General features: G+C 37.7%; 1 protein-coding gene across 1 annotated transcript; it reads right to left on the reverse strand.

Moving 5' to 3' along the window:
* Positions 1 to 315: 315 nt before the first annotated feature.
* On the reverse strand, positions 316 to 3,627 carry LOC142344284 (uncharacterized). Its single transcript, XM_075395867.1, has 2 exons — positions 3,104 to 3,627; positions 316 to 571 (listed from the first exon to the last, which is right to left on the reverse strand). The coding sequence occupies exons 1-2, from the start codon at positions 3,530 to 3,532 to the stop codon at positions 341 to 343; spliced, it is 660 nt and encodes a 219-aa protein (XP_075251982.1). The 5' UTR covers positions 3,533 to 3,627; the 3' UTR covers positions 316 to 340.
* Between the last annotated feature and the right edge of the window lie 14,386 nt (positions 3,628 to 18,013).

The following is an 18,013-nucleotide window of genomic DNA, read 5'->3' on the forward strand; positions in this document are numbered from 1 at the left end:
CGCTTAGCCTAACAAATTCGGTTTTTTGAACGGATTAGTGTAAATTGGCGACCTAGACTAAGACCTGCCAACAAAGTTAACTAGATTTGCCGAGGCATTCTGATGTGCTTTTGCCGTTGAATGTTGTCTTTGTATAGTACCTTGCTTACAGTAGCTTTTACGTAAAAGTTGCTCGATCTCTACTTGATTATTCAATTAAAAAACACATCGAAAGACTGTTTTATTCAGCTTTAACGAGTCTGGTTATAATTTTTTTCATCAATTAAAATGGCTCGTTTTTCTCTCTTTTTGTCTATTTAATTTTTTTTCCAAATATAAAAGAGAAAAATTAAGAATTAAATTATCGATTATTAGGATTAGCTCTTGTAATTTCACTGTGTAAATAATCAGTAGTTTGTTGCAACTGGGGCAGTTCTCTTGTCAATCTGGACAGAATAGCCCTAAGTTTGTCATTATCAGCTGACATGTCTTCCAATTGTTTCTTGTACTTCTCTTCCCTCTCACACCACTCTGCTTCGTGTCTTGTCATGTCCTCTGTTAAGTAATGCGAATCAGCCTCCCTCTCTGCCAGCTAAAGAGAAAAAACGTTTCCAGAAGTAAACTAGTCACGTGATGGCTATAGCGTATACAAAATATACGAGAGTTAGTATTCTATGAAAGGAGATTATGATCGCACTTATGATCGCACAAAAATGAGATAACTTTGGAAACATTTTCTCAATTAAAAAGTTGCAAACAGCGAAAAATCTATTCCGGATTGAATGCCATTGAAAGAATCATTGTGATCATTCTAAGTCATGCTTGATTCTTACCCGTACCTACAGTTCATTGACAATCAGTACTGATTCAGAACATTCTCAGAGAAAATTTAAGAGTCAGTACTGATTCAGAAGGATTTCAGAGCCAACTGTGAAGTGATTTCTGAATTGCTCTGAATCAGAGCAAAATTCAGAGAAATTATTCTGTATTCCTCTGAACCTAAGATAATTCAGAATGAAACATTGAATTAGCTCTGAATCAGTACTGAATTCGGCTGAGAGTTAGATACAGGTAGTAATTCCACTAATCCAAATAAGGGTTTCAAAGAATCTTAGCAAACATACTAGCATCACAAATGGTTTCTTAGTAAACATGATAAAACAATGAAAAAATTTAGCAGGAACATGAAAATGTTCAAGTTTTGTGTGCTTAAATAATCAAAATGTGATTTTCTTAGTGTCAGTATACGTGCACCAAAAACCCCTATCGTGTGTATAACGTAATTAAGCAGTTCTTAAACTTCGTCTGTCTCAAAAAGCAAAGGAATTTTTTGAGCTAAAAAGGAGGAAAAATTCGTTGTCTTTGTTCTTCATTAAATCAATCCCAACAACATCAATGCGTCTGCGTCAATGCATCTTTACTTTTCATCTTCAGTACCCGGGTCGAGAAATTTTCCGAAGATTATGTAAGAAATGCGCTGATTTTTGTAAAAATTCAGCGCAAAAACCTTTCATAATAATGCGCTGAAGTGTGCTGAAATGCGCTGAAACTTTGCAAGAAATGCGCTGAATTTTCAGCGCATTTCTCGCAACGTTTCAGCGCATTATCATGTCTGATATCTTGGATTCGGTATGGTTGGCATACAAACGTAAAAAAAACCTTTGATATATTCCGTTAAAAAAGACAATTCTTCGGTGTGTTTGGTTTCTTAGACTCAGTAAAGTAATCCTAAGAGATGTTCAGTATAGTCAGTTTTAAATGAAAGAAATTGTTAGTACCCGTGAATATGGAGGGATTTGTAACGATGTAAGACAGGGGTGGGGTTAATTGATGGGGAATATTGGAAAACTGGGGATGTAACGGGGAGGAAAATGCTTGATTCAGAAGAAGAAATTAAGATAAAACGATTTGGGAGTGGGAATAATGGAGAACACCGATACAAAACAATGGCTAATGGGTAAGAAAACTATTTAAGACTTGGGTTTGGAGGAGATGACGTGGGGATAATGTAGGACCGGAATTAATGGGGAAGGAAACTTTGTAAGGGTCAGGAGTTGGGATGATGGATTATGTTGGGAAAGGATGTAGTGAGGGTATTGAAAAAACTAAGGGTGGTTTTGGCAATGCAGTACAAGTCCCGGGTCGAGTTTTTTTGGGTAAATTTTTGTAAGAAATGCGATGAATGCGGTGAATTTTTGTAAGAAATGCGGTGATTGCGGTGAATGCGGTGAAAATAAATATTTCACCACATTTCACCACATTTCTTACAAAAATTCACCGCCAAACCTCGACCCGGGGTGGCAATATGTGGAAAAGGAAGTATGACAGGGGGTGTGGTAGACACGCGATTTTCACCAGTTGCTCAATTTTCCTGCTGTTATTTGTTTGTAACTCCGCCGTAGCCGGTCAACAGCCCAGATGAGGAAACAAGAAGCAAGCAACAACAGAAGTTACTGAAAATTCTCGAAAATTGGATTTTTAAAATATTCTGGAGATAATAGTTGTTACGGCTCAATTCTCTTATTGTTTGTTAATCGTAACTCTGCCGTAGCGGTACCCAGCTGGGATGGGAAAGGAGGAGGAAAATAGAACCAGAAATTGCTCGAACTTCTCAAGAGTTGCTTTTTAAAATTGACTTGAGACAATTTTGATATAAACTGAATTGATATTAGTTTAATTTTATTTCCATTTGTTTTTTCTACTTTCAAACTCAGTTATTTGCTCATAACGGCTACTTCTTAAAACCTAACATACCGTGAAATCAAAATTTCTTATTCAAATTACAAGTTTATTTTGTAATTTTTGCCGTTGTTAAACCGCTTCTGTTAAACCACATTATAATCACTGAACTAACGGTGAAAAACACGTTCCCTATTTCCACACATTTATGAATCAACTTGCAAGTGTTATCAAAGTATTGAGTTATCAAAGTCAACTCAGTACTGGGCAAGTCTAAATACAAATCTTACAAGTAAAGACTTGTCAGACTTGTAAGACTTGTATTTAGACTTGCCCAGTACTGGGAAACGTAATAAGTATTGGACTTAGACTTGCCTAGTACTGAGTTAGACTTGGAGTTCGGTCCTGGTTGACACCTCGAACCGGGACTAAAATAGATAGTTACCTGAACTTGGAGCTGAACATTTTCAGTTTGCAAGGACAAAATTAACGCCTCATGTCTTTCACAATTTGTATTTTGAACTTGTTCCTCCATTTTCAACTTCTGAAAAGTTTCCAACTCCGTTTTGAACATAATTCTCTCTTTAGCCAAAATTCCTTCCAGCTCTTTCACTTTGAGGCGAAGATTTCTCAGTTCTTCCGATTCTTGTTTTCGGGCAAGTTCAGCCGCACCGTCGTGTGTTTTGGGCTCGCTAGAAGGAACATATTTAGTTGTTGCTTTGATGACAGTGTTGTTTTTTGCAGCTCTAAGCGTGTCCAATCGTTTGTTCAGAGTTTTGACCTCGGCCTCGAGGTATTTCACACGTTCTTCTAGAAAGTTCTTGTCGGGAGTAGTTTCGGTTCTAGATGCTTTTCTTGCGGCCGAATTTGCCATTTATTAAACATATCGACTATAGTAAATTAGCAAAAGCATTAAGAATTAAAAGTGCGTTGATAGATTTTTTCGAGTTTAAGCAGCTTGCTATTCGATGAAAATATTTGAGCATGATATAATAGACATGAAAACGTGTATACATTATAACACAACATAGAGGCTCTGCAAAATGATTGTAACCAAATTTAATTCAAATAGAAGTTCCACTAGTTTGTTTTTGCACAGACAGTTTCAACCCTACTAAGCCTTAATCTTTTCTGTACAGGGGTAGCTCTCGAAATAAAGCAACATCAAAAAATGATGTGAAAAGACCAAACTCATCCCAGATTCTGTATGAATGAATGTTTCCTGAACTTTTCCTCAAAATTTTCCTCGACTTTTGCTTTGCCTAAAATTTTCACATCCGATTTTTCGTCGACTACAGTAATTCTCAGGCTGGACTTTTTTCCAATTGTCAACTTTGTGCATTCATTTTACTCCAGCTATTGCTTGCAACATAAGAAGGTGCATAACTTGTGTTAAATGCTCATGAAATCTTCATTTAAGACAAAAATAGGCGGCAAATTTATAATGTCTAACGTTGAGAAAGTGATATGGTAAAAAACTTTAAAAAAATAGATATTTTTCAGGTGATGGCTTGACAGTTGCATCAATTAATTGTTTTTGCAGTATTTTGATTATGCAAATAGCAGATTTATTTTCTGATATAAAAAATAATTTTCCTCAACATTTACAAAACATCTTTCAAAAGAGATCTCATGCCAAGTTGCTCTGTCAATATCGGAATATCTGCATAAACACATAATCGCGACAAATTAAAATCAATCTAATGAAGGATTTCCCAGGTTTAGACATCAGCTTTTGAAATAAAAATGGCTGATAAAAGGCATGAAAAAGACTGTGCTCTACGCTAAAAGCCCAGAATATCCCAGGTTGAGGTCCAGACCCAAATTTGCTTCTGATCAGACTCTCCAGACCAAAATTATCTCTGATCAGACTTTCCAGACCAAAATTATCTCTGATCAGACTTTCCAGACCGAAATTATCTCTGATCAGACTTTCTAGACTGAATGAGTTCTGATCAGACTTTCCAGACCGAAGGAGTTCTGATCAGACCATCTCCAGACCATTGTCCAGAATAAAATTCAGACCATTGCCCAGACCTTAATCAGACTATGATCAGACCCAATTTCAGACCCAAGTAGCCTCTGATCAGACTCAGTCGAGACCATCTCCCCAGCTGACCACTCTGATCAAAAACACTCTAAATCGCCATCGTCAGCCCTCCCGTCCTTTAACCACAACACTTATATTGTCCACTCTCCTCCCCCTATCGAGTTGAACTCCCCTCTCATCAGCCTTCTTCTCAACCCTAACCACATCGCTTGACCCCAACCCACAACACACACACACACACTCTCTCTCTCTCTCACACACACACACACACACTCACACACACAGACACAGACAGACACAGACAAACAGGTTACCCCATAAACGCACACTCAAAACTTACACACACGTTGGTTGAGATTTTACTGTAAAATTAGCTATAAAATAAAAGATTTGCGAAGAAATTGAAAGAAAAAATTAGACCTCTGATCAGACCCAAGTGCGCTCGAAGTTGCCTCTGATCAGACCCAAGTGCGCTCAAAGAGGTTATGATCAGACCCAATTGCGCTCGAAAAGATTATGATCAGACCCAATTGCGCTCGAAGTTGCCTCTGATCAGACCCAAGTGCGCTCGAAAAGGTTATGATCAGACCCAATTGCGCTCGAATCCGCCTATGATCAGACCCAATTGCGCTCGAATCCGCCTGTGATCAGACCCAATTGCGCTCGAAATTGCCTCTGATCAGACCCAAGTGCGCTCGAAATGGTCTGATCAGGGAAAGATTTTACTTATGAAAAAATCTTCCAATTTTGCTATAATTTATTCATTTCAAAAAAACTTATGTTTGCAATATTTAATTCATCTAAGAAAAAATCAATTATAGAAGTATTGCTAAAGAAAACCAAACCCAACTGTTGAGAACAAATTTTTTTTAGTGTACCTTTTAATGTATATCTCTGACTCAATGGATAAGTTTAGACAGCTTTCCATAAGAAACATCGCGGTCTCCAGTTGATCAAAGTTTTTTCTGAAGGGGACCGGCCTCTGTTATCGGCTGGACTCCTGTTTTCTGATCAGAGCTATTGGACTTTAGATGAGTCTCGGATCAGAACGCTCCTTTATGGCTGCCTCCTGGCAGAGCCAACATCTCTCATTAAAAAAAAAACAAAAAAATGGAAAAAAATGCGTTCAAAAGCATTTCTGATCAGACGCAAGTGCGCTCGATGAGGTTATGATCAGACCCAATTGCGCTCGAAGTCGCCTCTGATCAGACAAAAGGGCGCTCGAAGAGGTTATGATCAGACCCAATTGCGCTCGAAGTCGCCTCTGATCAGACCCAAGTGCGCTCGAATCCGCCTATGATCAGACTTTTCAGACCAAAATGACCTCTGATCAGACCATCTCCATACCATTGTCCAGACCGTAGTGCGTTCGAACTTCCGAAAAGACCCTGTAATTTCGGTCTGGGAACACACGGGTGTGCGCTCGACTGGGTCTGATCATAACTCAATTTGGATCTGGACCTCAACCTGTGATGACTTCATTTTTGCTCGAACTTAGCCTCGACTTTAGAATAATCCAAATTGTCGTGCTCCCAATTCGCTAGAGTAAAATTAATCACACTGGAATTTTAGCATAACTGATATTTGCCCGAAACAAACGAGTGAAATACCAAAACTGGTTCGAGGAATTGTCAAACCATGAGTCAATTGTAAGTCCTTTTGTGAGTCTGTTTTTCCCAGAAAATTTTCAGTGGACTTTCAGTGCTAAATTTTTCAAATGTAATAATCAGCACATATGCTCCTTCATCTTTTGGAAGTCTAAAAATTAGATTTTCAATCAAGTCAATCAAGTCTGCTTTAATTAAAAAAACATTGATTCATTTTTTGGAAAGCAAAACAACCGAAAAATTCCATATTTTAATTGTTGTGCACGGGCAAAAGCTATGTCATCGAATTTTTTTCACTGTAAAGTTTGAGCGGAGAAGCGAAAAGCGACAATAAAAACTGTTCACATGTCTGTGTGAGATTGTGAGAGCGATGCATACAGCAGTTGCACCCAAATTAGACACATTTAATTGCATCATACATTCGTGAAACTTATCGGGCCGGTAGGCAAGACGAGCACAATAATCCTTGAGAGCGGCACAAATTCCGGTGGAGCGGATCAAGAACTCGCATAGTAAATTGCAGCATGGAATGCAGAAGGTAACTGGGAACAAATGCATCAAGAGGTGATTAAATGAAAGAAGTTTAGCGCAACTACAGCACTTCACTACGGCGAATGTGAGAACAGTGTGATGAAATCTGAAAGATATTAATCTATGCAGCTTTGGGGAATAGATCAGTGACAAGAGACGCTCTTTTAAGTACGATGTGTAATGATGAAAGGATTTTGAAAGCATGACCGTTGACTCCACCCATTTGAGATCACTTCTTGTTTGCCAACAAGAAAATTTGTTAACCATCAAAATCTACCATGCGTAAAGTATATTCTCGATCATTGAAAGTTCTTTCCAAAAACTCATACTTATGCAAATCTCATTTCTTGCCAATTTTGATTATTCGATCAGCGAAAGTTTGAACGAAAGACAGAGTCTACAGAAGAACAATAAGGATGCTCGCTGCTGTACTATCAAAAGAAAAAAATGTGTTCACATGATGGAAAATAGGGATGGTTGTGTCTTGTTTTTGTAAATCATGTCATTTATTGTACAGCATAACTTTTTATACTGTTAAAAAAGATATTCAGTTTTTATATTCCATCTTGCTTTGTGCAGAACAAAATTTGTTACATTAAAACATTGTACAAAACACAGAACTACTTTTTAATGGCCCTAATGGAGCATTTCAGTAGTCCTATGTTGTTGTTATTGAAACAGATAGAGATACTTACTAAATTTGATGTTTGAAAATTATTACTATTTTCATTTTTATTGCCCTACTTCATCCATATTTTGTAATCTTTGCAATAAGAGGAAGCAAAATTGCAAAACTACAGCCAAAACATAGTGCTACAGTCTAATCGCCGTCAAAACAACATCCCGTTTTGATGCTCTCAATTATGTTTTAAATCGACAGTCAAAAAATTGACTGTTTTAAATTGTTTATTTTGAGCGGAGAAAATCTGTTCAGCAGCATAGCTTAACGACAACTTATTGGTACTTAAGGAGTATCCATTATTGCAAAGATAACCTACAGTATAATAGAGACTTCACTTCACGATTGTTAACTGCAAAAACTTAATATCCGGAGGGATTAGGAACTGCTGAAGTAGATGGGGTAGTGTAAAGTTTTCCCTATCACTGTTGGGACAGCAGTCGTTAACCAATGTTTTTTTCGAGTCTAATTAGTTATACACAAAAAACAATTCGATCAACCGTCAAATCACGAGTCGACCAACACCACCTGAGTCTGCATTTTTCCTCAAAAAATTGACGTGTAATTTCCTTGTTCAATATCGCTGATATGGAAATCATCACTGATGCTCGTCATTTTGCATGTCCAAGGAGCTAAGTGTTGATCAACACCTGCATCAATTAAAAATCAAAAAACCGTGAAAATGAAAACAACTGGAAAACGCAATTTTTTCATCAGGGCGCCTTTAAACTACCCAGTTTCCTTTAATAATCAAATAACTTTACAAATTAGTACGCTACAAATAAATGAAATACCAAAATTGGTTCGAGGAATTGTGAAAACACGAGTCAATCGTCAGTCCTTTTGTGAGTCTGTTTCTCCCGGAAAATTTTCAGTGCACTTTCAGTGCTAAATTTTTCAAATGCAGTAATCAGCACATATATGTTCCTTCATTTATTGGATGTCTAAAAATCAGATTTTCAATCACATCAATCGAGTCTGCATTAATTAAAAAAAATTGTTTCATTTTTTGAAAAGCAAAGCAAACGAAAAGTTCCACATTTTAATGGTTGTGCACGGGCATTTTTATTTTTATTATTTTTCATTTTATCATATTTATCTTTTTTATTATTATTTTATATAAGTTCTTTCACTGTAAAGATTGAGCGGAGAAGCAGGAAGCAACAAAAAAACTGTTCACATTTCTGTGTGAGATTGTGAGAGCGATGCATACAGCAGTTGTCATCAAATTAGACACATTTAATTGCATCATACATTCGTGAAATTTGTAATAGGCAAGAGCCTGTTGGGCTACAGCCTGTTGGAAAGCAGCTTCCCATTTAGATTCTCCGAGTTTTGAATAGACACATCAACAAGAATTTGACTGTTTTAATTTGCTTCTTTTGAGCGGAGAAAATCTGTTCACCAGCAAAGCTTAACGACAACTTATTGATACTTAATGTGTATCCAGTAATACAAAGATGACCTACAGTATAATAAAGATTTCAGTTCACAATAGTTCACTAAAAAAACTTAATATCCGGAGGGAATAGGAACTGCTGAAGTGGACGGGGCAGTGTAAAGCTTTCCCTATCATTGTTAGGACAGCAGTCGTTAACCAATGTTTTTTTCGAGTCTAATTAGTTATACACAAAAATCAATTCGATCAACCGTCAAATCACGAGTCGACCAACACCTGAGTCTGCATTTTTTCTCAAAAAATTGACATGTAATTTCCTTGTTCAGTATCGCTGATATGGTAATCATCATTTATGCTCGTCATCTTGGCATGTCCAGGGAGCTAAGTGTTGATCAACACCTGCATCATTCAAAAAACAAAAAATCGTGAAAATGAAAACAACTGGAAAACGCAAGTTTTTCATCAGGGCGCCTTTAAACCACCAAGTTTCCTTTAATCAAATAACTTTAAAAATGTTTACGCTACCTTTGAGCTACCTAATTTCACTAATTCAGGACGTCTGGTAAAAACAGCCCAGCTGCAGTAAATGCTTTATCTTGAGAATTGGAATTTCTTGATGTCTGTAGGCAGCGTCGCAGCTGTCTTTTAAGTTGTAACATCTCTAATCTGTATAAGAAAGAAAAATCTATACTGCAAATTTTACATGCGTTTTTTTCAATTCCTGTGCAAGAGTTTAATGCGGATAAATGTCAGTATCTTTTGGTGTTGTCAAGTTGAAATTTGTATACGTTGTTGACATAGTTTTGAACATAATATTGAATACTTTTGGATTATCAGGTTTGCACTGACTTAAATCTATTTTTGCCAATATCGCTTCCAAACAATTTTCTTTTTGGCAACTTGGCCTACTCTAGGTGAAAATTTTCAGAAAAACCTAAGAATCACTGATTTGCAATTCTGTACCGTTTGTGCTGTCATATATTTTGTTCAATTCTAATAAAAAATAAAATATAAATATAAATATATAATAAAAAAATAATTTTAAACTCTATATTGTTGCCTTCTATCAAAAATTTTTCAGATTTCTGAAATCTTTCTCTTTTTTGACTTCCTTCATTCTCGCAGTTGTATGATATTCTTACTTTTACAGTCAAATGAGCGCACTTTTTAAATCTGAGTAGTTTTTTCTTATCTGCTCAAATCAAAAGTAATTAGCTAGTTTTGGTTGATATTGTGTTGTTTTTTCTACTAATATCTAATCAACTGAATTTAAACATTACAAAATGTTTTAAATTTTCATTTTTCATCTTTTTTGACACCATGTGCTAACTAAACTAAAGCTGTATGCACGGTTTCACGTCATTGTAAAAGAAAGGCTATTGTTCATTTGCCAGAATTGACGGACTTTAAAAGCTTAATTAGAATTTATATATATATAACATTATTATTTAGTTAAAGTAGCAGCGGCGTACTTAGCAAAGATTAGTAGACATTTAATCATCAAAAAGAAGCCATTAGCACTCAAATTTGGCCGGCATAGAAAGTTTGAATTGTCGCCAGAATAATTTTTTAAATAACTAGATCACGTTTATTGTAACTGCGACCTTCTTACAGCGTTTGTATTTAAAAAACATTACAGACTGTTGCCAGGGATGAATTCGAATTTTGCAGAGTCGGTCGAAGTTGATAAAAATAGTAAGCCAAATTACATTTTTTCACAGTGTTTCAAATAACAATTCCTGTACGCTTTTTTGCCGAATTCGAGCAGTTATTACCATTTAAACCAATTGAGAACTTAATCTCTTATGTATCATGAGAAATAAAATCATATAAGGAAGTGACACGCGATTCAACATCCATTACGAGCTACCACCCCCCCCCCCCCCACCCCTAATTAATAAGTGCGTAATTTTGTGGAAATTATAACGACGGAACGAAGACATTATAATATTAAGAATTTAAAAATTAGGCAAGTATACAATAAGATAAGTTTTGAGAAATAGAAAAGAAAGACGAACCAAAGGGTCCGCGACCTTACTTGTTAGGGGCGCTGGCTTTCTGAATTTGCCAAGTCATACCTGGTAACGGCCTGTAATGACCAGTCGATCAACAACGGTCAGTCAATCTTTATAATTATGGGGTATTGGAATCGCAATCTTTGTCACTGTGGTCTTACTACATGCCTTATCACTTTCTTCCTACCATGTGTGACGTCACTTTTAGTCAGCAGAAAAATTGGGCGCGTAAACGCCGCATTTATTGCAACCCTTTTGCTTGTGGTGCCTGGCGTCATGTATTTCGTCACTCGGATTTCATTTCAAATCTTTGCCTCCGATTCATCAACGAAAGAGCGACTAGAAAAGGCCAAATCTTTTGATTTTTCAAGTGCTTTATCGATGCTGGAATTGTATTTTCTTGCGATTTGGTATATTGGCTCTTTGATTTTTGCCCTTATTGTGGGTTACCTGAGGCACACCATGCGTGAACAACGGCATATTGCGGGCAATGCATGTCAAGATTACACACTTGGGGTATTTTGTACCTCATGTACTCTGTGTCAAATGTACGAGCACATAAAAGATGAAGAGAAACTGTTTGAGAGTCGAGAACCAGCTGAACTTGACATGGAAAGAGCTGAAAGAACCTAAACTGTGAAAAGAAATCACGCTTAAAGAACACTAAAAGAAAGATCCACTAGAAAAACCCTTCGCGGAAAAAACTAAAACAGTCAGATAAATTTTCTGCAATTATTAAAACAAATTTCTATACGTATATTAAACATAAAACTGACCACAAAAGGAACCATACATGGAAATTTTCTAACCGTAACCGTACAGGCAACTATCCAAAATTTTTCGTAGTCACTTCTGAAATATACGTTTTTTAGGTAACTCTTCCTAATTGTCGATTAATGCCGTTTCTGACTAATTTGAATGTATTATAAGCGGAAAGATCTGCCCAGGTTTTGGTCCAGACCCAAATTGAGCTATGATCAGACCCAATCGAGCGCACACCCCTGTGTTCCCAGACCGAAATTACAGGGTCTGAAAAGCGGTTCGAGCGCACAATAGTCTGGACCATGGTCTGATTTCGGTCTGATCAGAGGTCAATTCGGTCTGGACGGTCTGATCATAGTCTTTTTAGTCTGGACCATGGTCTGGGTTCGGTCTGATCAGAGGTCAATTCGGTCTGGAAGGTCTGATCATAGTCTCTTTAGTCTGGACCATGGTCTGGGTTCGGTCTGAAAAGAGGTCAATTCGGTCTGGAAGGTCTGATCATAGTCTCTTTAGTCTGGACCATGGTCTGGGTTCGGTCTGATCAGAGGTCAATTCGGTCTGGAAGATCTGATCATAGTCTCTTTAGTCTGGACCATGGTCTGGGTTTGGTCTGATCAGAGGACGTTTCGAGCGCACTTGAGTCTGATCAGAAGTCGTTTCGAGCGCACTTGAGTCTGATCAGAGGCCGTTTCGAGCGCACTTGAGTCTGATCAGAGGTCCTTTCCGGCGCACTTGAGTCTGATCAGAGGCCGTTTCGGCATGCCTTCCCTTCCAAATATTTCACAGTGATTAGGTATGTAGACCTTCTTATGTAGTGCCAGATAGGGCCTTCATTTTCTATTTGGGTTGAGTCCAAAAAAATTAATTATCACTTCCGAGCAGATTTATGTAAGAGATGCAGAAACCTAGCTAAAGTCGGTATGAGTTATTTTACATTGTGTAAAGAAAATAGAAACGACTAAGTTTGTTTAAAATTATCGGCGGCATCAAAGTTGCATTAACTTTGTATTGCAAGAGTTTAATTCTCATTTTAGAGGCACGAGGTACAAGCAAGTCTATACCCCGGGTCGAGGTGTCAACGCTAAAAAACGCAAAATTATGTAAGATTGGCGTTGAATGCGTAGAATTTATGTAAGATCTACGCTTAAGCGTAGATCTTACCTAAATTCAACGCATTCAACGCTAATCTTACATAATTTTGCGTTGAATTTTGGCGTAGATCTTACATATTTAGCGTTGAATTTTAGCGTAGATCTTACATATTTAGCGTTGAATTTAGCGTAGATCTTACATAAATTCAACGCATTCAACGCTAATCTTACATAATTTTGCGTTGAATTTTGGCGTAGATCTTACATATTTAGCGTTGATTTTTAACGTAGATCTTACATAAATTCAACGCATTCAACGCTAATCTTACATAATTTTGCGTTGAATTTTGGCGTAGATCTTACATATTTAGCGTTGAATTTTAGCGTAGATCTTACATAAATTCAACGCATTCAACGCTAATCTTACATAATTTTGCGTTGAATTTTGGCGTAGATCTTACATATTTAGCGTTGATTTTTAGCGTAGATCTTACATATTTAGCGTTGAATTTAGCGTAGATCTTACATAAATTCAACGCATTCAACGCAAATCTTACATAATTTTGCGTTGAATTTTGGCGTAGATCTTACATATTTAGCGTTTAATTTTAGCGTAGATCTTACATATTTAGCGTTGAATTTAGCGTAGATCTTACATAAATTCAACGCATTCAACGCTAATCTTACATAATTTTGCGTTGAATTTTGGCGTAGATCTTACATATTTAGCGTTGAATTTTAGCAAGTTTTTTTCAAGTTTTTTTTTCGAAAAATTAATTTTTTCACTATTTCGAACCCTATACTCCTAAGGTGAGAAACAAGAAGTCAGAAAAAAACTTTTTTAGTGCTCTTTTATAGGCTAAATTCAACGAAATATATGCAAGTTCTACGCTTAATTCAATGCAATATATGTAAGATCTACGCTAAAATCAACGCAAAATATGTAAGATCTACGCTAATTTCAACGCAAAATATGTAAGATCTACGCTTTATAAGGATTGCGGCTCCTAAGGAAACCAAGGTACGGTGGCGCAATGGTAGAAGAGACGACAAGTAAACAGGAGGTCATTGGTTCGAGTCCCATACCAAGAGTTCTACGCGTTGATTTTTTGTAAGATCAACGCTAAATTCAACGCAAAAATATGTAAGATCTACGCTAAATTCAACGCTAATTATGTAAGATCTACGCTAAATTCTACGCTAAATATGTAAGATCAACGCTAAATTCAACGCAAAAATTTGTAAGATCTACGCTAAATTCAACGCTAATTATGTAAGATCTACGCTAAATTCTACGCTAAATATGTAAGATCTACGCTAAATTCAACGCTAAATATGTAAGATCAGCGGCAACTAGCGTTGACAAGTTGGAAAATTCACCGCCATTTCTTACATAATTTTGCGTTGAATGCGTTGAATTTTTGTCTTCAAATTCAACGCATTCAACGCAAAATTGTGTAAGAAAATTGCGGTGAATTTTCCGACTTGTCAACGCTAGTTGCCGCTGATCTTACATAATTTTGGCCAAATTCCTCGGCCCGGGACGTTGATTTGCAAAATGGCTATATTATAATTACATTTCTTCGATGTCCAATAATTTGAGACGGGCGTATACATCGTTTAAATGTTTGGAGTTCAATAATCGGAGAGCTACCCCAGTTGAGAGGTCGACTTTATGAAAAGACTTATAAAGTCGACATGGGGGGTAATTTCCCTAACTTAAATACACGGTCGACTTCCTTAGTGATATTCGACCTAAAGTCTTTTCATATCCAATATTGGTCCACCAATAGTCTGTTCATATCTGATATCGTCGACTTAAACTCCTTTCATAAGTCGACCAATAGTCTTTTCATATCCAGTAGGGTCGACCTTAAGTCTGCTCATGGGTCTCTTTTAACAAATGCTCGGTGCATTTTAGGGGTTCATGGGTACTTTAAACTGAGTGTTAAGTACCCCGTATGTACAAAGATAGCATCAAATGCACTAGAAACATGTCAATGAAATGAAATAGAAGGACAATATGTTGGCTCGAAAAAAGATGTGGAGAAAAACATATTTTTTGTCTTTGGCCATAATTTTTTTCAAACTGAAATAAAACAATTAACACCTGAAAGTACATTATATGCAAAAACGTATTTGTCAAAACTCAAAGTCGACCATTACCATATCGGTTGACCTAAAGTCGACCATGACCATATCGGTCGACCTAAAGTCAACCATGACCATTAGGGTTTACCAAAAGTCGACCATGACCATAAGGGCAGACAAAGTCGACCAAGACTATTAGCGTCAACATAAAATCATTTCACAACCAACATCAGTCCACCACTGTCTTTCTATGCCCGATATTGGTCGACCGCGGTCTTGTCATAATTCGACGTCTCAACTGGGATATTATAAGGTTATCGAAAAGGCATTAAATAATTTTTAGAGGCAAAAATGCCATTCAGGGCCTAGTGTTTTATCACCGGCGTATCTGTCGGTATGTAAGAACAAATCTTAAGCTGTACTTTTCCCTTTAAACCACCTCCCAGCATATTGCAGTAATAATATTTCCTTGCTTCTGGCCCTAGTTTTAATAGGCTGATTGCGTACTTACAGCTCATTGCTTCTAACAGATGTTTGAATTAGTGAAGGTATCCCAATGCTCTTCAATGAAACTTCAATATTAGTCTTTTTGGTTCAAATTTTTGTGGACTTTTGTTTCATATTTTTGAATCTAGAAGTAACTTAGTTAGAATATCGACCAAGATATAGTCTTACACTTAGTGAGAATAAGAAAGAAAGTTTACTTTACCACATTAGAAAGACAAAAGCAAATTGATTTTGATCAGAGAATTTATATAAATGAATCGTCAAGAATTGGTGCTTAGAATCAAAATTCGTTTCAAATTGGTGAGTCTAGATAACTAATATTAGAGTGAGCTTATTTGATGTAAAATCGTCCCAGCATGTACTGATTGATTATGTTACCACCGGAAATGTGAACGCATTCTTAGAAAAGTGTAAATGCATACCATCTATGGTACTCCCTGCGACTATTTTCTGGAAAATTGGCGGGGGCAGATCATATTGGTTAAACCTTGCGACCCCCACTGTAAATCATGGTGCTAAAATTAGTTTTGTATCTTGACTTTCTCGCTCTAATAATGGGTATATATACAGCTGATTTTTGGCCCATTTTTCATCCCCAAAATCAAATCACCATCTTGATATAATAATCAGATCTCTCCTGTAAATCTCTAAATTCTACTGTAAATTATCATTCTTGTTATTTTCTCATTCCGAGAAAATAATTTTTCTACTTTTTTAAAAACGCTTTTTTTCCGCTTGTGAAAACCCATAGCCCAATAGGCTATGGGCCCAGAAATTTTCTAAGCCATAAAACTGATTTCTAAAACAAAACTAATGTGTTGTTGACGGTCATAATCCTTTTCTGCTTAGTATCTTATCATTTCACAATTGTTTTGCCTGCTAAAATTGCGATTGATCAACAGACAGTGAAGCTGTTGACCTACACAGGAAAAGCACAAGACTTTCCAGTCTTGAGCACAAGAGTTGTAGCAGTGATGCAGACGAAGGGACTCTGCAAACAACTACTTGGGACAAAGGAGCATCCCAATGAGCCTGCACCACTAGCCAATGGGGCAAGCAATGATGAGAAGAACAACCCCAAGAGGCGCTGAAGGATGCATATGAGAAGGAAGTTGCAGACATCAAGGAGAAACAGAACAATGTGCGGTGCCATCTGGCACTGACTCTAGATGCAACAACCCTCATGCTGATGAGACATGACTGTGTGGGAGATGATGGCATCGGATATGAAGCAAAGGCTTGGAAGCATTTGCAAGAGAGATTTCAGAGTGTGTGTGGAGACGCCGACAGTGGTGACTTTGGTGGCACAGCTTGCTCGACTGCAGCTTGAGGATGCTGAGGATTTAGATAGCTTCTTCATCAGACGACAGGAGTAGTTCACAAGGCTACAAAAAGCAGGGGAAGTAGTCTCAGAGACCCTCTTCAACACCTTGGTCCTCAATGGTCTGCCAATGAGGTAAGAAAGTTTAGTTTTACAGGAAAACTTTAACCCGGCAACGAACTTCACAGATTTCAGGAAAAGGCAGCAGAACTTCCATGAGAGCACAGCAGAGAAGCACAAGGGAGAATGTGGTTTAGTGGCACTGGCAGGGAAGCGGGACTTCAAGAAGGGACCCAAGAAAGGAAACTGCTTTGTGTGTGGGATCCCTGGAAACTTTGCCAAGGACTGCAGGAGGAAAGAGACAGCGTAAAGCAGCAAGTGTTGTGAGAAAGGTCACCTAGACAGGGCATGCAAGAGACAAAGAGATGGAGTCAAACATGAGTCAGTGGCAATGGGTCCAACATTGGCATCACAAGACGAGGAATAATAAGCAGCTCTTACCCAGTGAAAAACAGCAGACATGCTAGTGGACAGTGGTTGTACAGATCACATAGTGACGAACATCGATGCGTTCCTGGACTTTTTGCCCATTCAATCAGTGTTCAGAAATCCCAACGGTGAGGGTTCCGGAGTGGTTGGCAGAGGCTATGTGAGGATCAGCATGCCCTCAAAAAAAGGGGAAATCCACAGCGAACTCAAACATGTTTTGTGTGTGCCGGACTATTCTTCAAACATCTTATCAGTCTCAAGATGCACTGAGTGGGGACAGAGCTTCACTTTTGAGAAAAAAAACAGCTGCATGAAACTCCAGAAGGGAACATGGGTAAAACTAAAAAAAAATAATTTGTTTTAATTACACTGCAGCGTTGTAGAATTCAAGAAGAGTTCCAACAGCGTGAAACTTGACAGTGCAAGGAAGTGGAAGGACCGATTGGGTCATTTGAATTGAGCGGACGTGGCCATGAATGCACCAGAGACAGTGGGTGAACTCGATGATGTATGCAATGTGTGCACATTGGCCGAGATCACAAAGACTCCAGTACCAAGAGTGGCAGATACCCAAGCAGAAGAGAAGCTGGAGAGGGCGTTCACAGACGTGATGGGACTTTTCACAGTAAATTCACTGTCAGGGTTCTGATTCTGCCTTGTGTTTGCAGACCAGTACATGAAATCTGTGTTTGTGAACTTGCTTAAGGCGTAGAGTGAAGCACTGGCCAGCTTGAAGAAGTTTGTTCTCAGTTTGGGGACGCCCAAGAAGCTGAGACAAGACAATGCGAAGGATTATCTCTCAGAGCAGTTCAA

The sequence above is a fragment of the Convolutriloba macropyga genome, chromosome 8 (assembly GCF_964194025.1).
Source record: "Convolutriloba macropyga chromosome 8, txConMacr16.3, whole genome shotgun sequence".
In the NCBI taxonomy this organism is placed as follows: Eukaryota; Metazoa; Xenacoelomorpha; order Acoela; family Convolutidae; genus Convolutriloba; species Convolutriloba macropyga.